The sequence below is a fragment of the Thamnophis sirtalis genome, unplaced genomic scaffold (assembly GCF_051295495.1).
Source record: "Thamnophis sirtalis isolate CommonGarterSnake01/CBP01778 unplaced genomic scaffold, rThaSir2_p1.2 scaffold_6, whole genome shotgun sequence".
NCBI classification, from domain to species: Eukaryota; Metazoa; Chordata; class Lepidosauria; order Squamata; family Natricidae; genus Thamnophis; species Thamnophis sirtalis.
Genome location: NW_028261386.1, coordinates 37350656 through 37374195, shown reverse-complemented (window position 1 = coordinate 37374195; position 23540 = coordinate 37350656). Strand labels below are relative to the sequence as shown.

Genomic DNA, 23540 nt, shown 5'->3' with positions numbered 1-23540 from the left:
CTGCTACTCGGAGGCTGGAAAGTTTGTGTATTGGAGTTTGTGTATTGGAAATGGAACATTTTTTTTTCTTCACTGATTGTTTTGCCTTGGCACTACAAGGTCTCACCGCTTGGTTATAGAGAGTGATAAGAAGGGAAGTATACAGATGTCCCTTTGAAGTATATCTTTAACCAGAGAAAAGTGAAAACAAAGCGTTTTTGTGTCTATGTTTAATTTTATTAACCTTCCAAGCTAGAGCAGCTGTGTTTGTTAGCTGGAGAGAATGGCACAATTTCAAAAGCAAACAGAAATCTTAAGCTTACAAAAGATATGTTCAGAAATACAGAAATTATCAAATACATATGAGAGGATAGAGAAGAAGCTGGAAGACTTAGAGCATATAACAGCAAAATATGATGATGAAGTTGAGGATGTTTATCAAATGCAAAACGTGGTGGTTAAAACTCAAAAAATTGAAGTGCAAAATGAATATAAAGAAATTAAATTTGCTGATATTTATGGTGATTGCTTTGTTTCTGTAAATTGAAAGAGTGGAATACTGAAAGAGGAATTAAATGGAGGGGAAATCTATCCCAGAGGACAAGATACGGAAGAAGAAAAAACCAAAGAATCTGGATTTAAAGAGAAAATTTTGATTAGCAACAGCATTGATAACACTACTGACAATCAAAGATAAGCTGACTAAGGAAACAGAAGAAGGGCATCAAGATTACACGAGAGATCTTACAAGCAAGGAGTTGCTAAGAGGAGTCCATACAAAATTGATCAAGGAGATGATTAGAGGACTGGCACCACAAATGGCAGAAGATATGAGACTGTTTTGCTATTGGAAAGATACAGGTTGATAGAGGGAAGAATTATAATATAATTATAATTTAAAGAATTTAAAACTAGTTAAACTTGATGAAATTTATTGACAATAGATATAGTTTAAATAAATAACTGATAATGTTACTAATGTATACAATGTGTAGTGTTAAGATGAGTATAATTGGATATGAATATTGAATGGTAGCCATGCAAGGAAGATTAGAAATCCCTTTGGATTATATATAAAGGTTAATAATAAAAAAAGAAATAAATTAGATACAGTTAAAGTTTGATTATTAGGGGGAAAATGTTATGATACAGAATATAGTCAAATAAAGGAGGTATAACAATAACAACATATATACATATATAGATATGGGTATAACATAAGGAAACTGGATGTAAACCTTAAACAGTGATTTGGAAAGGAGAATTAGAAAACTTTGTTATTAAATATTATGGATGTTTAGCTAGAATAGGACATAAGGATTTAGTGTTAGTGGAGGATTTTAGAAATAATAATTGAAAGGCCAGTATGTGGTTATGTATTAAATTTTGGTATATTTTATGATGGATGCTTAAACAACTATAGTCAAATGAAAATGGAGATATGATGATGGTGACATGTATAAACATTTGAGTTAAAATGCTTGAGTTAATATGAATTATGTTTGTTGACTGTGGAAGAGATGCATGAAAGTCTTTTTGTAACCAACTGATACACTTTCTACAGCATGTAAAGAAGGATGTTGTGTTTGTTTTAAATAAAAAATAAAATAATTATTAAAAAAAGAAAAGAAATTGAAGTAAGTAAGTAGCAAAACAAGGAGAAAATCAAGGAAATGGTCAGTCTGCTGGTTGGAAAAGATGGTAAGACGATGATTGGCAACAGAGAGAAGGCTGACCTCCTTAATTCAATAAAAAAGAGTGCAGAGAAGAGCAACAAAGATGATTAGGGGACTGGAGACTAGAACATATGAAAAATGGTTGCAGGAACTGGGTATGTCTAGTTTAACGAAAAGAAGCACTAGGGGAGACTTGATAGCAGTGTTCCAATATCTCAGGGGTTGCCACAAAGAAGAGGGAGACAAACTATTCTCCAAGGCACCTGAGGGTAGAACAAGAAGCAATGGGTGGAAACTAATCAAGGAGAGAAGCAACTTAGAACTGAGGAGAATTTCCTGACAGTTAGAACAATTAGTCAGTGGAACAGCTTGCCTCCAGAAGTTGTGAATGCCCCAACACTGGAAGTTTTAAAGATGTTGGATAGCCATCCAACAGCTGCAGTTTCCTAAGTGTTAACTGCAAGTTAACAGGCTCAGCTCTGTGATGTTAATTAGCTAATTACAACTCTCCAGTTGACTGTCACTGCTGCCTATAACTGACCACATCTTAATCAGTTAAATATGGAATGTTTCTGTTGTCAGGTGCATGAAATTTGGTCATAAATGGGCATACTAGACAGAAAATGAAATTTTATTACCATTAATTACTATTATATTTATTAGCATTAATAGAATTGGTAAACAAGGAGTGGCTATATAAGAATATTCTATAAGATTATATGTATATCTTTTAAACACAATAATACAATTACTCAACACTTTTATTTTTTCAATTATTTTAAATGTTTGTTTCTATTTTATCTGTTTCAGATTCAGCCAAGGCCAACTCGGATATCACTAGTTATGACTTTATGGAACTGCAAAAGCATTCCTTTTCCTAGCGTTAGTATACAGGTCCTCAGTAGACATATCCGACTTTGCCTTTTTGATGGCAACCAAGTAGGTTCAACATGTTTACCAGTTTTTCCCCGTAAATGTTACTGTTAGAATGTTACATTGAGTAGTTTTAAATCTTTCTATTAGAGTTTTGAGTGACTGATTTGACACTCTTTATATAGTTAAATATCCATCAAGAGATTCACCTGACTATAAAAATCATTGAAAGGATCTTTTACCACATTATCATTCTCCTAATTCACTGAACTGATAATGAAAGCTGATACTCTAAACCAATACTGAAAATAATTGGAGTGATTTCTTTACTATCACCTCATTATTTTTATTTTTAATACAGATTTTTAAAAAGGAAGATTAAAAACTATATAAAGTAAGAAAAAGAAATAAAAGAGCAAGCTAACAGTGTAAAAAAGTAATAGGAAATAAAAAGGATATCCTAAGTATTTTCCAAACTTCTTTACATCAATTATAAATACAAATATAAATTTACTTCTTACTCTATGATTATACCATAACTCTCTTCTTTCTATTATCTATCCTGGCTAATCATCGAAACTATAATCATAAATTCATTTTTTTCTGTTTTATGTAAAAAGTTGGTAAGGGGTTTCTAGTCAGTAATAAACACAGACGTTGTCTTTTCTCTGATCAAATAATTCAATTTAGCCATCTTGGCAAGTTCCATTATCTTCACCAACTATTTCTCCTTTATGGGTAATGCCGAGTTTTTTCCTCCATCATGCATACAATATGTTGTTGCTTTTATCAAACAGAAAAACATAGTTCCATACTTCTTTTCAATTGTTTGTTTATCAATCCCAAATTAAAACCTTGATTTCAGTTGTACATTAATCTTTAAAATCCTTTGAATTAGTGTATGAATCCAAAATTTTCTGGCTCTTATACATCCACCAAACATAAACATGGCGTCCTTTCTTTTTCACATTTCCAATATAAATTTGGCCTTTATAAATTGTAAACAGTTTCTCCGTTGACATATACCAAGGTACATCATTTTCTCTCTAAAATTGTAACATAATGTACATTTTAGTCCTTTTTATCATATACATTTCTATTGATCCATTTAACTAAAATGTTTATTGTATATTTTTCACTTGTTCTTCTGTTTCAAATTTCAATGAAAGTTTAAACATTTTAGAAATAACATGTTCATTATTTGAATACAATTGAAATATTCAAATTCATTCTTACAATGTTCAAAATCATAAACAGTGGTCTACTTTAAATTTTTCTAATAACTTTAAATAAGGGACAGCTATATCTCTTTGCCATCAGTTTTTATCTTGATTTTATGTTATATTCCCCTTATAACTACATTGTTTTAGATGCACTATTAATTTAGTGGTTCTTCCCCTTGCTTTATCTTATTCTAGATTTTGAGCAACATTCATACAGTAAGAGCTACATGGCAACCCAAAAACCCCAAAACATGGACCTTTTCTCCAAGGGTAAGTATACAGTATACTATAGATAGATGTGATAAAGTATATCCAGAGGAGTAAGCAAGAGTGGTAGTATTGTAGTCTGTATTTTATAAATGTTCATATTACTCTGTGATGATAATCCCTTATGAATCTTTATAAAAATACCAGTTATGTTTTATTTCTGATTCAGAAGATGGAAAACTAAATCATAAAAAAATCAGAACTTTATTTCAATATTCAAGATGACTGAGCCTAAACATTATAATATAGACTAATTATAATGTAGTACAATTCTGAAGGGCTCAGAGGAGCTACAAAATAGACATTTGAGGATGGGCTGCTGAAAGCCCATCTCCGAGCTGGGCAATTAGCACTAATACCTACAATTACAATATGTCAAAAAATAATTATAGCCAGGATTTAATTTGACCATTAACTTCTTGAAATGTTTACAAGACAATTTATACAGAACTTTTAAAATATTTAAAAGATCATTTTGTTTTGTTTGTTTGTAGGTCAGTGGCATTTTACCATGTATTCTTGATGGTGATTGTTTCATTAGATCCAATAATCCATCTCCAGACATTGGACTATTGTTTGAACTTGGAATCACTTACCACAATGTAAGTCTATGGAGATGACTCAGTGTATGAAACTGTATTAGGAGACTATGTTGGGTGGAGAAGCAAAAGGATTAGCAAGAGTTGGCATGATAATCCATAGGAATGAAACAAGAATAGATTTCAGTATTTTTAAAAACCCACTTCTTTTGGAGCAGGTACATTTTAATATGTTCTTTGTCATGCTTTTCATGGAATGGTCAACCAGTTTGTTTCTTATGTGCCTTTGTCTTTATATTAAACATCTTAGACTTTAGTGCTTTTAGAAAAATAAATAAAAATGATACAAAAAAGAATAAAAAAGTCTAGCTATGTAAACAAAAATTAAGTGATGATAATGATCATTAAGATAACCTCATTACCTCTTTTGTTCTTGTTGGTCATGAAATATCAAATACTGTTTATAATGTTTTGTGAAACTCCCTCTACCTGATACTTCGTTATTTCTAGAATGACTAGTCATTTGGGATTTCAGTGAGGTTACAAATAGGTTTGTGTTAAGCATCACAGTCTACATTCCGTACTTGTTCGCTTCACAAAACTCACTATGCTAAAACCAAACAAACTACTTTGTGGCACAGTGTGATGAATGAATAGTTTGTCTGAATATGTAGGCTTGATTACCTTCTTAACAGTAATAGCCAGTAGTCTCCTGAGTAGTTTTTCTCTTTGGTCATGATTTTTTGCATGGTTAATGTATTGAATAACAAGCTGGCACTGATATGTATGATGCCTATCATTGATTTATACAAACTTTCTTTAGGGAGATTGTGAATCTAATATTCAGGATGGGCATATTTTATATCTTTTTGGGCAAAAAGATCAGGAAATTGCATTGCTACTTTTAGTGAAGTAATCTGGGAACACTTTAAGGCTGCTAAATGGGGTTGGGGTTGTAGCCATCAACAAATAAATATAGGGCAAGTGTTGCAGATATAACCTAACTTCATTCTCATTCTCTTCTAGTCAACAGGTGAGAGAGGAGAATTAAGCTGTGGCTGGGCATTTCTAAAACTTTTTGATTCAAGTGGATTTCCAATTCCTTCCAAGTAAGTTTTCTTTGTGATGAGTGGAAAAAGGTGGAGCCATAATAATAAGACAGTTCAATTGATAAATGTTGTTGGATTTTCTTTTTGTAGTCCTGTACCAGATGTGCCAGATGTGGAAAAAATTCACATCAGTTAACCCAGAAATTCCAGTATTCAGAATTGCAAATGTTACAAGTACATGTTTATTAGTCGGAGGAACTAAATTGTACTTTATTTAGGTGCCCTGGGAATCTCCTAATTAATATTATATATGAGGAGACTTTTGCCCAAGAATGAGCAAAATCCTCAATTGTTTCCTGCTATTAGACTCTGAAGTATTTGCAGATATGCATTTTTCCTTTACAGAGATCAATGCAACAAATGCAATTTATGAGCAGAAAAAAACCTTTGGTGTACAAAGTACATATTGATTTGAAGATTTGTGGCCATGAAGCTATAGACATTATGACAGGCTTGAAAACTGTATACCCACTTCATATTGGATGGATTGTTTACTTGAAATTAGATTTACACTATATATTTCTTATGGAATGCAGTAACTCAGTGGCTAAGACACTGAGCTTGTCAATCAGAAGGTCGGCAGTTCAGCGGTTCGAATCCCCAGCACCGGGTAATGGAGTGATCTGTTACTTGTCCCAGTTTCTGCCAACCTAGCAGTTCGAAAGGACGTAAAAAATACAAGTAGAAAAATAGGGACCACCTTTGGTAGGAAGGTAACATTGTTTGGCTTTTAGTCATGCTGGTCACATGACCACGGAGACGCCTTCGACAATGCTGGCTCTTCGGCTTTGAAGAGGAGGAGAAAACAGAGATGAGCACCTCAACTATGAGAGACAAAATGAGAAAACAAATCCAGACAATCAGTTGAGGTCTACCTATGATGTCAATTTCAAGCCTCTCTCATCTTTTTAAATGGGAGAACTTGCACAATTGGTGGCTGACTAAATACTTTTTTGCTCCACTGTATGTGCGCGGGGAAATCTTAACCTTTATATATTTCTTGTTGAAGAAAACAGATTGATTTTTGAAAGTGTGCTAAGGTTTGAACCTGACTAAAAGGGACAGGATAAGGAAAAAGGTTAGTAGAAGTTAAACAGAACTTTCAATTAGAGGTACAGATAATCTTTGTTTAATAACTGTTTGTTCAGTGATCATTCAATATTATTATAGTGTTGAAAAAATCACAGGTATAGCCAGTTATTATGATGGGAAGTAATGGCTGCTGTTTTGCTCCATGTTCATATGATTAAAATTTGGGTGCTTGGCAGTCTATCCACATTTATGACTGCAGTGTGTACTTCAACTCACCCTACCTGTGTATCTTTCCCCCTCCCCCATCTCTGCCTTTCTTCTGTCTTGCAGACTGCTACCCCTGCTGTCCCCATTGCTTTTATTTCTTAGCCAGCTGATCACTGTAGATTGAGAACAGATCTAGGACAGCCAGTTTCCTTATTTCTGTTTCAGCCTTTTGGGAAATAAAGTTAACAAGATGATAGAGGAATTTTGGTTGAGGTAATTTTTCAGCAAATATGTAGTTATGATAGATCAAGTCAGGAAACATTTGCCACAAGAAATAATAGAATTCTATTTGTATGAGTTATAATAAAAGATTCTTCAAACCTGACAGCATTTCTATTTCCCCCCTCATATACCAAAGAAAAGTAAAGTTGAGTAATTTTGAGTTTCTTTCTTATATTTTCCTGTTTTCCAGATCTAAGTTCATGTTTCCTTATAATTGCTATTGATACTCTTCAGGGCTATTTCTGTACTTTTTTATACTAGATAGTTGAAGTTTCCCATTATTACTGTGTGTCTCCTGGTTGAAACATCTATAATCTAGAAAGACATCATTCAGATTTTTTGTTGGCATGACTCTAGTGCACTCTGTCTTGATATGAAATCAGGACAACAGATAAGTGATTCAATCCATTGTGTTGCCATCTGTCACTTCCTCTTGTTCAGTGTAGAACAGGAATCCATTTCTGGCAGAGCTTACTCAGTAATTTTCTTTAGACATTGTTGCTTATAGCAGCTGCTGTTCAGAGTTCTAGAACCATCAGCAACTGGAGGGCCTCTGACTTCTGTTCTGAAGGTCCGCAGAAAAGTTCTACTTGGCAGTTTGGTGTTTTGTATTATATCCCTCCATTCCCTCTCCCCCCCCCAGACACTTTACCTTTTCTGTTTCCTGTGTAGTTTCTTGGTAGTATTGCCCTTGTTCATATCCCTCTGCAGCTTGAGACCAGTTCCCTCCATCTCCATCTTCTTCTTTGACCTTTTCCACTGAACTCTTAACCAAGTTCTATTTGCTCTTCTTTGTCACTCACTCAATGATGTTTTATATATACAGTTTTCCTCTGTCAAGGTATGAAGATGACTGATACATCAAAACGCAATCCTGTTTTCTTCTGACAAGCCCATTGAACGAGCTTCACTCAAATTGATTTAGTATTCTTTTACATGCAGTATAATTAAAGCAGACATGCACACACCCCAAAACTGACTAATTTGTCATTATTTCCTTTTCCCACCCAAATATGATGATGGTTTCTGCATTCCATGAACTCAGTCCAGGGAAATTGTCATACCAGAGATCTCTGAGCTAGGCTTGGTTATTGCAGCAAAATACATTCTTTCTAAGGCTTGTGGTAAACATGTGTTGCATGGTCTCGTTTTAATAATGTCATGTGATAGGCATGCAGCCTTTAATTGTTTCTAAGAGTGTTAATCTTGTTAATCTTGCTTGAAATATGTTAAAATAATACAGTTTGAGAACATGCCAACGGAAATAAATAATAATTTCCTTATTTTTAGAGTTTCCTGTATTATTGTTTTATACCTAATTTTTAATATTATTGGCTGCAGTCATAAATAAAACTTTCCTTTGTGTTAAGCAATGTTTTTTGATATACAGGAACAATCTGTCTTATTAATTGTTCTAATAAGGGAGGTCTGCCTTGAAGTCTGTAAACAATTTTTATTACATTCTTCACTTTAGACGTTCATTCCTATACAACAGGGATTAGGTTTCCCATTGCTGGGAAAGGAAATTCTGTGCTCTATGATCTTGCTTCCAGGTAGCACACAATAGAAGTTATATATTTTGATTACAGTGCATGGTGTGAAAAAGCCTATATTACAATCAAACATTTTAGATTATTTTATTTTTATATATTTAATTGGTATGGGCTTCTCTGGGAGAAAGAACTGTATTCAGATAAATATAATAACATTTATTGTATGCCATATTGATAGTTTCTAGGAAAATGAGATGGTTATTTAGAGTCTAAAAGTAATATTTGCCATTTGGTTCCTTGACAAAGAACTGAATTCCTAGCCCAGGGGTGTCAAACTGGCAGCCACGGACCAGATGCTCATGTGCAGGTCATGCCCACCCCAGCTCCACGAATGGGAAAAATATCACAATACACATGATGGCAACGTGACGCTGTGAGTTTGACACCTGTGTCCTGGCCCAATATAAGTCCAGGATTCTGCCTGTGGATTCGGAATGCCCAATACCTATGATATCAATGAATTTTCCTTGCTCCAGATCATTTGCTTCCTAGAAAAGCACTGCTGTATAAGTGTTGGTGTATAGTTTTATACACCACTGAGCCATGGAGGTGCAGTGGTTAGAGTGCAATATTGCAGGCTAACTCTGCCAGGAGTTTGAGCCTGACTGGCTCAAGGTTGACTCAGCCTTCCATCCTTCCAAGGTCAATAAAATGAGGACCTAGATTATTAGGTGTAATATACTATCTCTGTAAACAGTTCTGAGAATCTTGTAGAAGCACTACGGAGAAGTACACAAATCTAAGTGCTATTGTTATTGCTATTTATAATTGATGAATTTTTTTCTGTACAGGTTTTCTATAATATGGAAATATTTTTCTCTTTTTTATTTGACAGTTTTAATAATTTCATTTTTCTTATGCTTCTGGATACTGTATCATTATATTAACAACAAGCCTAAAACCAGAATAATAGTTATTACGCATGTAAAGAGCTTTTTTGTGAGAAGGAAATGTCTTTTTGTAATTGGCTTAATTTAGTGCTACCATATTTCCAGGGAAATCATTTTTGTGTGTGCAATAAAAGTGACCATTTTTTTATTTTTTTACTTGCTCGCAACTTAAACATAAAATTCTGACTACCCCCTTGCAGAATGTGACTAGTAGAAGGTGAAGTTAACAATCAAATTTCAGTTTGTGGCTCCTCTTAAATCCAGAAACAGACTTTATAGAATACTAGAAATCGATTTCATTGCCATTTACCACCAAGTTTGGAGCACTAATATAACAACAGGCATTTTTTTAACTGATATAATTCACAGTCATCATTATTAGATTGGCATTTATACATTAAATATATCCATGTTTAATTTATTATAAATATTTTTTAAAAAGCTTTTAAACTTAAAAATCAGTTTGTAATATTTATCAAAAAATACAACGAAATAGGATAAAAATAGATAATTCATCACTGAGGTCAATTGATTACCTAGCACAAATTTTCCTGAATTAGGAAGCTAATAAACGAAGAGCTTTCTTCTTTTATACCCTATTTATAAAATCAAAGCTGCAGGTTTCCCTTGTCACAACCAGTTTTTTTAATCCAGGAATGTTTTATAAAAAATGATAATAAGATTAATTATTTCTGTACAAATAGCACATAACTAAATAGACTAGAATAGAATTATAAAACAGAAGTACATTTAGTTCAAAAGAGCTTTGCCTTAAATGTCACTCATAAATGTACTTGGGGTGTATATATGACATCAGATATACCTTTCAAAATTCAACTGGTGATTCAGGGTATGATTTAGAGAACTGTGCAGGTATTGCATGCCAAGTGGAAATGTCAGTGTAAAAATTACTTTGGAAATTAAAAAGTGGCTTAAATCCAACTTTTTGAGTTTAATGTGACTGTGACAGGTTTTAAAAATGAGAGCACTACCTAGATTTTAGGAATCTCCTTTTTTCCCACATAGTCCCAAGGAAGCTCTGGCCTGCCAGAGGAAGGATGCAATGCGGATATTGTTTAATTCTGTGTGTGATACAACGTATCCAGAAGAGAATATTATGTGGCTACATAAAAGAGATTTTAAAAATTAAAAATCTTTGATATGGTTAGGGTAATTGTGTTTATGGAATCTTCAAGTATATGCCAACATAATTCATTAAGTCTTCCTAGTGCAAGAAAAAAAACAGCATTTTCCCCTGTAATTTTAATCCTGCGCTAATTCAGAAGAAATGTAAGTTACAGAAGAATTATTTAATATTTCCCTGTATTATAAATCTCTATTTAAATGTTTTACAGAACATATGAGCTATTTTTAAATGGTGGGACTCCATACGAAAAAAGGGTAGAAGTGGACCCATCAATTTCAAGGAGAGGTATAATTTATTTTATAATAATATAAAAAAGCAAATGAAAGGTCTCAGTTTACACAATCAGCAATCCTACTGTGTTTTATTGTTAGCTTTGGAAACATTATATGTGGCAGTAAGCATAGATTAAATGGGAATTGGAAGCAAAATCTCTGCCAATTGTACATAGCTTAATGCCAAGAAATATTGGTGATAAAAAATAAATTATTGAAATAAATAGAACCATTTGTAAAGAGTAGATGAAAATGCAAAGTTATGTCAAGCAGCAAAAACCATGAGGAAAAGAGTGATTTAAAGTTATTTCTTGAAAGAAGAGAATAGCCGTATGATGTGTTTGTGAGGGTATTCTATCTATAGAGACAGTAGAAGCAGCTGAAACACATGACTGGAATAATTTAAAAACAAAACAAGCCTGAAGATAATGTAATCAGAATAAAATATGTTACTAGGTTGAGAAATTGTTGAAAATAGTGAAAAAAACCAATTGATTGGGATTCTTCTGTCAGTATGTTTGAGTGTATTATTTCTTTTACTAAAGCCAGCAGCAATGTTTTTCAACATATCATAACATTGAGGAAACAGCCACAACTTCTAGTGAAATTGAGGTCTATTACCACAAGATCGAAAGACATACTGAAGTAAGTGAGCACTAGTTATTTTGTGGCTCACCTTTTATTGTGCAAAAATAGATACCTATGTTATGCTTATACCTTTAAAATCAGTTTTGGGTTTTTCCCCCAGATCATGTTGAAAGTCTCATAACTTGAAATAAAGCTCTGCAATGAATGTAATTGTCTCTATTATTACATATAAAATACTACAATGTCTTTTGTTATCAAATGTCAACTGTCTCAAAGTTACTGAATGTACAAAAGCAATTAGAATGGGCAAATTAAACAATTAAAATATTCAAAAGTGATTCATGAGTGTAGTATCACTCTCTGTTTCTTAAAGTAGCCTGTTTTTTTCCTCTAGCTTCTGCTAACTCTGAAAAATGGTGCTGTTGTTTTAATAGTTGTAAAACTTTTAGGAGTGGGGATATCTTAAAGCAGTATCAGCTATTCATGTTCCTTTAAGGAATAACAGAAAAGGGTTATGTTTTGACTAAGTATAAAATACTTCTTCCAAATTTCTTCCAAAGTGTGTACAGCCCTAATAAATGGGGCCATCAAATAATAGTGGAAAAAGAATGAAGTATCTCAAATTGTGAACCAGAAAAAAAATAGAGGAAGCTACCATGATAAAATTAGGCCAAATTATTATAATGCAGAAAAGGCAACTGTGTTTAATTAATCAATTTAATTGAACAGTTAAAACATTTTAATAAAAAGTGTCCTTAGTAAATAGATTTGCATATTTACAGTTTTAAACCAATATGTACAAGAACAAAATGCCCTTCTTAGATTAGATGACATGCGTCGCTCTGAGGGAGATGAGTGGTCTTTAAATACGTTAAATAAAATAAAATAAAATATGGAAGTCTAATTCCTTTTAATAAACAATACTAGCCTGATGATATTTGATGATAGCTTTTCTCAGGCACAAGAAATTAAACATCTTGAAAGAAATTTTAATGTTACCTACCTTATTGGGAGCAGAATGCTTATGTTTTTCAAAGGGTAGTCTAGAAAAAAGCATTATATTATAGTTAGATCTTGATTAATCGAATTCCTTTGGAATTGTCTAAATTAAAAGGGCTTTTTAAAAGTTGCATTTGTTGTTTTTATGTTTAATGCCAAAATTACTCTATTATTGCCATAGCAATAATTCAGATCTGCTCAGAAAAATAATGTTTATATTATGATATGTCCAAATGTCACTTGAAATGAATGTTGCATTTTCTTTTCATTTTTTTAAACCAGCCTATTACCAGAAGTATTAATTGGCAGCATGTGCTATATGCATCTCATATTGTTTTATCGTCAGATCCTTGGTGACGTACTCCTGAAAGACAGACCAAATGTGCAACATGCAGGTAAGAGTTGCATCTTTGAAGAGCAGAAAATACAGCAAATACTTTCAGTACTCGGGCTTGGATTGAAGTTGCAAGCTAAAAAAATGTCCTGGTGATATTTCATGCAGCTTCATAAAACATTTCTTTTGCTTTCAGTTGGTTAGGGTCCTTTATTTTTAATGTTGTAACATAAAGTTGTGACTGTAACTTCAGCTAGATATTTAAAATGTATTGTATTAGTTGAAAACTGTGGTTTTTATGCATAATACAGATTGTGGCTTGGAGCTTTGACTGGTTTGCTTTAAGTGGGTCTTGGCCTCTGGCTGAACTAAAGCCCAGAGCTTTTAAATTGTTCTGGGTTTCCTTTGAAAAATGCCGGAGGGTGTGTGTCTTATGGGTGAATGTTGTGTCCCACTTTTTCCTCTGCATGACCTTTGCAGTAACTCATCTGCTTGATTGCCCAGTGCTTTGCCACTCTGCTAAAATTCAAGTGCAACATACCTGGCTGGCCTCTCCATCCCATCTCAGTCTTCTTAGCAACTTTGTTCTTTGTAGCTGATATGGATGACGTTGCATTTTCCCCTGGAGTCTCCCATCCCAGAGCGCATTTTTTTCTAGAACATGAATATTTTGAGTCTGCTGAAACCAAACATGTATTTCAAGTCAGTGACTGGATCAAATATGCATCTTGCAGTGTGGATGAGGACCACCTAGTAATTATGGTGTACTTTCTGGAAATGTCTTTTCTTTCTGTTTTTTCTGTTTGAAATCCATTTTTGGTATGATAATGATAATGTAAAATGAAATGAATTTATTTTTCTTGATTTTTTTAAATAAAATGTATCTATAAAGGTAAGTGTTAGAAATACTGAGACAAAAAAAAATCCCCGCCCTTCATCTAAACCGTATAACTTGTCTTTCTTGCCCATGGATTCAGCATTTATTATGCAATATACCAATTTTGGCAGGGGAGGGATTTGTTTTTGCAGGTTGAGAGTTTCTTATGATTGTATAGCAATTCTTTTCTTTCATCGTCTTTTTTTTCCACAGAACTACAAGTATGAAATACTGCATATGTCAGTATTGTTCTTATTTTACCAGTTGCTGTTATTTAGGTGAACAAACTGGGATTATATTGCAATAAAGTCAACTATAACCTACCACCAATTCTTTACATAGGGTCAGTAGTTGAACAATGCTTTTGCTTAATTCCGGGGTGTTAAACTGGCAGCCCATGGGCTGATTGTATCACGTACAGGCCACACCCACCCTGGCTCCGTAAAGTGAAAAAGTATGATACATCAGGTGATCAGGTTTAGCACCCGTGGGCTGAATGGGAGAATGGGATGCATTAACCCCTTGCAAGGAGGAAAAGCTATGACAGCTAATTCTGGAAAATTAATTAAATCCATGAATAGGTAGAGATTTAACCCCATATTTTATTGCCTTTTGGTTTTGATTAGAGTTAAATTTCTGATTCTAAGTTCAAAATGCACTTTTTTATGTCACCTAAAGTTGCATAAAGTTACTCTAGAACAGGGGTGTCAAACTGGCGGCCTGTGGACCAGATACGTCAGGCTCACACCATGCCCACTCCAGCTTCATGAAGGGGAAAAACATCAGGAAACTTCACATAATGGCAACGTGACATGTGGAGTTTGACACCCATGCCCTAGAACAAGCAATCTAGAGACTACAGTTTATGAATAAAACCATTCATTCAATTTACCTGCTTAGCCTAATAAAAGTTGTCAATATTTGCTCTGTTTTGTTTTTATATTAGGAATGGGGGACTTTTCCTTTTTGTTCTCAGGTGACTCGTATATACTGTGCCTTCAGTTATGGGTCAATCCTATCTAATTTCCATCCATTTTAATTTTTTAGATAATATTTCCCAACATACTCAGTTTTATGCAGCTTTTTTAATATCAGTAATTTTAGAAGTATATAAGTTTTCTTTCGTTGGGGGTGTTACTTGGAACCATGACAACTGTGTTAATAAAATATAGAGTACAAATGCTTGGATATATTTTTTAAATTAAGAATTATTTGAAAAAATGCATACCAGAGGTGGGTTGCTGCTGGTTCAGCTTGGATCGGGCAAACCGGTAGTAGCAGTAGGGGGAGGCTCTGCCACCTGCCTTGATGCTTCTGCGCATGCGCACGCAGGAGTGCACCTGAACTAGCAGTAAAAAAAATTGGCAACCCACCACTGGTGCGTACACTAAAAGATAATAGTTTTCCTATTAATCAAGAACTACAAATAAGATTATTGAAATGAAATTCATTCATTTTGTAGATCAATAGAGTTAGGCAGCCCACTTAGTGATATAAAAGTACTCTTTGGCTTAGGTCTATTTGTTCAGCAACTGTTCAAAGTTATGGTGGCACTGAAAAAATTGGTCCCTGAAGCTCAAGCTCTCATAGCACTCTTGTGGTCATGTGATCACGATGCAGATGCTTGGATGTCCATTATATAATTGCAGTGTTGCAGGGAGCTACAAATGATTGTCATTTGTAATCTTCCTACAAGCAAAGTCAATGGGGAAACTAAGCAGCGAAGGTTACAAGTTGCTCTAGTAAGTTATTCCCCCTTACACCTCATGTCTCCACCTGTGTGTGGCCTCTGCTGACCCACCCAAGCCCTCCCTGGTCTTCCTCAGTTCACATATAGCCTGTACTGGACTTGCGAGGACCCCTTTAAATAAGGATAATGCTTATAGTTTTCTTTAAATTTCATCTGTCATACATGCAGTAAAATGTCATTGAAAGCCATATAAATATATGTTTTGGTTCCCCTTGCAGATTTGATCAGCAATCCAATTTTGGCAACTTTTCCTAAACTCATGGAACAGCCTGATATTATGGATGCACTTAGGGTAGGTAAAATGTATCGCATTGCTAGAACTGAAAATAGAATTCAGATTAAATGTATTACTAACATGACAGGTTTCAGTTCCTTTACATATTTCTATCAACAGTTCTGAGACACTACTCCTATGATGCTAAATTTCAAGAAATATTATAGAAGTAAAGTATGTAGAAGTTGAAGGAAAATGCCTGAATAATTTAGAAAGGTTGGCTTAGGAGGGGCTGGAATTCAACAACAGAGTGTGGCTTGTTCACATGAAAGCTCTGAAGCTTTAAAATTTTGAGTATTTTATTATAGCAGGAATGATTTCTAGTAACTTCTCAATGATGTAAATTGAATATGAATATAAATTTGTTTCAAGTGAGAAAAACCTGGAAAAATGCATCTGCCTAGCTGGAGTAAGGACAATAGATTAAGAGAGCGTATTTTGATAGCGCTAGATGGGAAAACAATTTAATAATTTATTTATGCGCTGTCCAATTCTCAGTGATTCAAATACATTCAAAATGGTGCACTTATTAATGAAAAGAAATGCAGTCTAGGAAGATTACCACTAAAATGGAAATTGATTTTTTTAAATTTTTATAGAGTTCTGTAATGCAGTTTTTCAGGAGAAATAGAGGGACTGGTAGAAATCACTTTCTACTTGGATATAACACAAGTATGTAACAGATATTTCCCATTAATGGAATTTTGTTAAGAACTTTAGATCTTTTTTTTAAAAAGAATATATCAGTGAATTAGAATTCGAAATACAGTTCTGAATTATATTTTGAGGAACTACACTCACCTCATATCTGTTATAGTAAATCGGAAACTAGGGCCTTTTCTTTCTTTGAGCTTTTCAAAAGGTTTTGGAAGATCATTTTTTCCCCCAGTATTTGAAACTCCTGTGATAAACCCCAACTTTCTGTTGGTGTAATGCAAAAAACGACAAACCACAAAGAATTACATATCCACAGTCCTAATTTCTCTGTACTGATATACAAACACTGAAAATTGGACAACTGTCTATAAAGTCTTGAAATTTATTATTTTTAGAGTTCCTGGGCAGAGAAAGAAAGTACACTAAAGAGATCAGAAAAGGTAAGCTTTTTCAATAGGAAGACAATACTTTAAAGATATAATGAAATTGTGACCCTATGTCCCATTGCGCAGAAAACTTCCAAATGAAGAACACTACAGCTATACTCCTGTCTTCTGCTCATTCAGGGAATCCGCCCTTTTCCCACTATCCATACCCCTATCAAGCTTCTTGATAGGAAGAATCCTGCAGAAATTGTGCATTATGTGCAAGCAATTTTTCCAGAAGCCCTTAGTGCCTTGTCCAGCAAATCTTTATGTTTAAGTAGCTTTGACTTTAACTGTAAGTGGTCTTTTCTGCAGTATATTGCAGCACAGCTCTAAATTGTTTTCAATGATTACAGTAGCCAAAAATTTAATTTGGCCATCTCATTCAGCTGTTTTTATTGTAAACTGATTAGTGTAGAATCTATTCTAATATCCCGACCTACGATGATGGTGTTGCTGTTAATTTTCATGCTGCATTTTTAAATTTCTCAGTTTACTTCTCGTTCCTTTTCTGCATTTTTTGTTTTCTCTCTTTTAAAGTTAAGTATAAGTACAAGGTATGAAGTGGGACATGGTGGCTCAGTGGCTAAGACGCTGAGCTTGTTGATCAGAAAGGTCAGCAGTTCAGTGGTTCAAATCCCTAATGCCGCGTAATGGAGTGAGCTCCCGTTACAAGTAACTTGTCCCAGCTTCTGCCAACCTAGCAGTTCGAAAGCATGTAAAAAATACAAGTAGAAAAATAGGGACCATCTTTGGTGGGAAGGTAACAGCGTTGTGCCCCTTTGCTGATTAGTCTGCCAGCTACATGACCACGGAGACGTCTTTAGACAGCTCTGGCTCTTCGGCTTTGAAACAAGATGAACACTGCCCCCTAGAGTTGGGAGCGACTAGCATTTATGTGTGAGGGGAACCTTTACCTTACCTTACAAGGTATGAAAAGAAAAAAGTTGCCTACTTTAGGGAGGAACATAGTGGGACCTGATCAAGAAGTTCAAATTCAAGTTCCAGCTGCACTTGTAATCTGACAAGGCAAGCTGGTAGAAGGCGGAAGTGATACAAATGTTAGATTGATGACTTAATTGACTATAATTAATTATATGAATAAGAAGAACTTACCCTTAATTTATAAGGGTATCTACTGCTATGGTTTTACTTTAATTAAAGATAGAGCATTACTCTGTTATGATAGGAAGTATTAAAAATAAAGATAAGACTCATCATATGTGTCTACTTTGGGTTAGGGCTGTCTTCTTCCTCTTTCCACTTTTTTTCTTTTTTCCATTATTCCTATTATTTTTGAATTTGAAATTTGATTTAATGTTTTGAGAGAATTGAAGTGGAAAAAATATAAGCAAGAAAAATATTGAGCATGTGAAAAACAGGAAATAAAATATGGATAATTATTCCTGTTTGATTTTGAATTGAACATGTTTGGTTAACGCAGTATTAATCACTGACAAAACTATAAACAGTAACTACATTAGATCAACACTGAAAGTTATAAATCAGAGTAATATATAATTCTATAGATAAGAAAATCCACATTTCAGATGTGTGACAGATCCATATATAACATAATCCAAGAATCATTTTCAATTAGAATTAAATTCTGCATCAGATTTACTTTTTATGTAAGAAACTAATCTGAACATCAAAGCAAACTTCCACAAATTAATTGGCCCTTCTTCCAAAGAGTAAATCAAATGTCTTTTGCAATAAAACACATATGAAATTCTTTCAACTATTAGCATATACAATACTCATTCTGTGTATTTTAAAGGGACAGTATAGTAAAATATAATAAGAATATCTCATGTTACAATGGAATTATGACTTTATCTCTTAATTTGTTCCTTACAATTGTGATTTTCCATATTATTCAGCGTTACAACACAACTATAACATATAAAAAGAGATCCAGACTCTTGGGTACATTTTTAGCATTTTCTAGAAAAATAACAACTTGATCATTTTTTTTTAGAATGGTGAATTTTTTCCCAAGCAAGGGGCAGAGAGAAAAATCAAGTTTTTCTCTTTTTAAAAAAAATAACAATGCACAGGGGTGCAGGGTACATTGTGCATTATTGTGTGATTTCAGCACGCGAAGGGAAAAAGGTTAGCCATTATTGCCTTAGTATATTCATCTTCATGAAAATAAACATTTAATAATGGCGCAAGAAGGGGAAAGCCCGTACTTACTCTTTTGCTGTGTTTATCTCAAATATCCAGTAGATTACTTAACATTACATATCCTATTACATGATTTTTTTCCTGTTGTGTATAGTTCAGATATATCCATGCAGCCCCTTTGGAAGACCTGCCCTTCTATAAGGGTAATAGAACTATATAAGACATGATCTGTTCTGAAATCCATATTAAATAGCTGTCATGATAATGTAGTCTCAAGTTTGGGTTTGCAACACCACCTTGTTCTCCTAAGTCCTGAAGGTTCTTAGTGTTTTGTCAGGCCATATATAATTCATGTCTATTCCAGTTATTTAGTAACTTATTCTCAATGACAACTGGAATCATTTGAAAAAGGAAGTCACACTGTGATGGAATATTCATTTGGTGGCTCTAGTTCTTTCTAATTAGAATAATTTTAGTTTCTTTCTTCTGAGAATATCAGTAATATTTTTGCAAGTTGGCAAATAATTATTCTTGAATAAATCTTTATTGTTCCTTGTTTACCTTCTTATTATCAGTGTTAAATCTAGGTTTTTGGCATGGACACTGTTTTCTTTTTTTTGTCCAATTTCCATATAAGCAGTTGAGGTTTTTTGTATTAATCCAATAACCTGACACAAAACATAATGTTAAAGTGGCATTATGCTGAACAATTGTAAGAACAATATCAACATCAAATAATTTCAATGTGTGTTTTTGTGTAATTCGTAATATTCTATTACCTTACTGAGTTGAACTACCAGTAGTTGTAATGTCAGTAAAAATGAAGGAGAAAAGAGTTATTCTTGTCTTATTGTAATCTAATTTACTACCTTTAGCAAATAAGTTCTTTGAGGCTCAGCTTCTTTACCATTCACATTTCAAAAACTGGGTAATTAAGGATAATTTATCTTTCATTTGTCATTTGTCAGAACTAGCCAGTTTTTATAGATGTAAACTTGAAAAAAGCACAAGACCTGCTTCCCATTGATTTTCAAACATTTATGTAATATATGATATAAAAATGGGTTATTTCTAATGCAGTATCATCAGATAAAGAGTGACGATTTTAAGGCAAAAAATAGAAAGTTTTAGGATGCCATCAGGGAACAGTACATTTTAAATATTCTGCTTCCTCTTCCTCCTAATTAGAGAGACCAGGAATTTCTGAAATCAGTGTTTGTCCTGGTGTACCATGACACCGTCTATCCGCTTCTTCAGTCTGTGTCACTCCCAGAGTACAAGTGGGCAGAAGAAGAATCTGAAGGTACTCGCTGGAGAATAATAGCTGAATTCCTGAAGAAAAATCGAGAAAGAGGGGGCAGTCTATCTTCTCTGCTATCATTGGAAAGCCCTCACAAAGCTTTTGATGTCATGGAAACGGCATATGACTTTTTAGGAGAGGCTAGAAAAAATAGTCCTCTAATATGAAAGACATTTGTGGCTATTCATCTACCAATTGCCAAACCAACACAAACTAATTAAATAGAACTGATAATGTGTTCTGAAATGTTGTATTTTTATCATTTGACTAAAACTTTTATACCAAATTCATAAATGCAATGTATTGATAAACTTTTTTAAAAAAAACACTATCATGTTGGTCATTGATTTGTATATTTATGAAGGAAGTAAATGTATCCTAAATATAATCTATCGTGTTTTTATCTTTTTTCATGGAGCTATTTTCCTGTTTCCTTTATATTTCTTTACATTAAGCAAATTTCATTTGATGAATGTTGGTATTTAACCAACTAACATTGAATGTGAGACAAATGAGTAATGTCAGAAATTATAGTAAATCTTAAAAATCACTTTAAATACATATCAGAATTGAATCTGTTACAGACATTGCTTTGAACGTATATGAACTGAACATGCCTATAACGTAAATGTTTATGATTATTAGTAAATGGATTTAATTGAAGATGATGTTTAGTTACCAGCAAAATCTGAAAAATGCAAGAGTGTGGCAATTTATTAATATGTCTCTGTTATAAAAATAATGTCAGTTTATCCTAAAGTTTGAATTATTTAGGTATGCATACCAGATTCAAAGCTTTGACAGATCCATATTGTGCTGATATCCTGAATAATAAGCCAAAGGTAATTTGTTGCCATTTTTGTCAACATGTGACTGAAAATTCTCTTGGAATTTGATTAAAAGATCTACAGTTTCACAATTGATACAGATAGTTCTAACTTAGTGACTGCCTCATATAGCAACCATTGCAGTAGTAATGAAAAAGTAACTTTGTGGCCAATTCTTGTATTTATGACATGTGTGTGTGTGTGTGTGTGTGTGTATCTATATATCTATCCTATCTATCTATCTATCTATCTATCTATCTATCTATCTATCTATCTATCTATCTATCTATCTATCTATCTATCTATCTATCTATCTATCTATCTATCTATCTATCTAATCTATCTATCTATCTATCTATCTATCTATCTATCTATCTATACATACATACATACATACATACATACATACATACCATACATACATACATACATACAGTGTGTATGTATGTGTGTGTGTGTATACACACACACACATACATACATATATATGTAAAGCAAAGGAAAATTAAAGTAAGATCATATAGTGACTGTTTTGTTTAATACCAATTTGCCATCCCAATTGTGGTTGATAATGAGAACTACCTATATTCCCATTGCTTCTTGCTTAGTAGGATGGAAGTAGACTTGACTGATATCTATGTTGCTAAGTTATTGCTTCCAGAATATATTATTCCAGAATGATAAGCAAATACTGGTGTAGCCTTTTGAGAATGAAATGAGACTGGTTTGCAGTGTGGGCCACCTCAGAAAGCCTCCCATATACCGTGGAATTCAACTTTAGTTCAATGTCCATAGAGGCTTTCTTCTTCTCTTTTCTTGAAGGCTTAAAAGCATTTCTGAAAGTTTTGTCTCAAAATTTGAAAGACCCAATGGAGTACATCTTGAAGCACATACTGGTTGAAAGGTTTAGAGCAGCAGTCCCCAATCTTTCCGGCTGGGCAGCCCAGCAGGAGTGGGGGTGGGGAAAGAGGGGAATGGTTCTGTGTGAGGGACAGGCGTGAACATGCCCAGCTCCATTTCTGCAAGTGATGCTGCGAGTGTTAGCGCCCACCACTTGTATAGCCCAGTTCTGAATGGGATGCTGCCTGGTAGTGGGCTGCGGCCGAGGAGTTGGGGACCCTTGGTTTAGAGGAGAGAAGGGAAATCGTTTCATTTTCATTATCCTACCTATAAACCTCTTTCCAAAACTCACCATTGGATTTTGCCCTGATCTCCAGGATCAGATCTCACAAAATTCAATGACAATTGCCTTTCTTTGCATAATAATCCTGAAGCAGAAATATAGCTGTAGAGAAGAAACTGGTTCAACAAGGCTAGCTGGAAGTACTCATATTTTTGGATGTGTTCCCAATCAATTAACAGCAAGACAATGGAATTAGTTCAACTAAACATGTTGGTGCTGCCCTTAAAATAGTTAGAAAATAGGTTGCTGTTAAATTAATAGGCTTAAGTTCCTTGCCTCAAACTATAAAGTTAAAATATGTATATAATCAAACATACTTTAGGCTAAGCACTTTACTGTGTATTTATCTTCCTTTCAGACCAGAAACATGTAGAAAATGAGCAGGCAGATTTACAGTATTTCTTGTGCATGTTTTCTCCCTGTATGGGTGTGTCCGTATATATTTATTGAAGGGAAGCATAATTTCTAATGCATTTATGCAAAACATCTATTCTGGGTATATCTTTGTATACGGAAAATCAATGGCTTGTAAACAGTTACAGCAAAGTAGACTTATAGAGTGTTTACATCTGATGAGTATAGATGAAGGACATCTGTTTATTTTATTTCAAATGTTTATACTATTCTCAAAAATATAGAAGAATGGTACCTGTTCTAATGTGCTCCAGCCAATAAATCAAACTTCATAGCAATCCTTGTTTGAAGAACACAAACATTCATAGTTAAAACATTGAGAATAATTCAGTATGTAGTTACTAGGCTTTCACTATGAACTATCCTAAGGAGAAAATGCTCAGAAAAATAAAAGAATGTCGTGAAACAAAATAACATCAACTTCTTGGCATGAGGTTCAATTTCATTTTCATTGGAATTAAAAACAAGCTTTTGATCAGCAATATGAGGACAGTTACTAGCAGGGAAAACAACCAAGTCTCTATTACCAAAGTACCGTACTGTGGTTCAGTAACCAGTGATTATTTACCCACCCTTTGGGAAAGATTGTACAAGTGAAATTATGTTTCATGGTTCTTATACAGTGTATTCCCATGCCCACTTGGTGGCATCTTCTTTCTTTGCATTAGTTGAAGGTTGGCGAAAGATGCTCAAAAATGTAGTACAAACAATTCCCTGTTACTTCCTGCTCCCC

The 23540-nt window shown here is 33.8% G+C and overlaps 1 protein-coding gene across 1 annotated transcript in view; it reads left to right on the top strand.

The window, feature by feature from the left end:
* The window catches only part of NPHP1 (nephrocystin 1), a 34681-nt gene extending 13546 nt beyond the window's left edge, over positions 1–21135 (top strand). The window contains exons 11-20 of the mRNA XM_014060803.2: positions 2466–2594; positions 3947–4021; positions 4513–4620; positions 5584–5666; positions 10986–11062; positions 11595–11694; positions 12919–13031; positions 15816–15889; positions 16924–16968; positions 20272–21135. Of these exons, the coding sequence (XP_013916278.2) occupies positions 2466–2594; positions 3947–4021; positions 4513–4620; positions 5584–5666; positions 10986–11062; positions 11595–11694; positions 12919–13031; positions 15816–15889; positions 16924–16968; positions 20272–20550 (1083 nt within the window). The 3' untranslated portion in view covers positions 20551–21135. The remainder of the gene's footprint in view (positions 1–2465; positions 2595–3946; positions 4022–4512; positions 4621–5583; positions 5667–10985; positions 11063–11594; positions 11695–12918; positions 13032–15815; positions 15890–16923; positions 16969–20271) is intronic.
* Positions 21136–23540: the final 2405 nt, after the last annotated feature.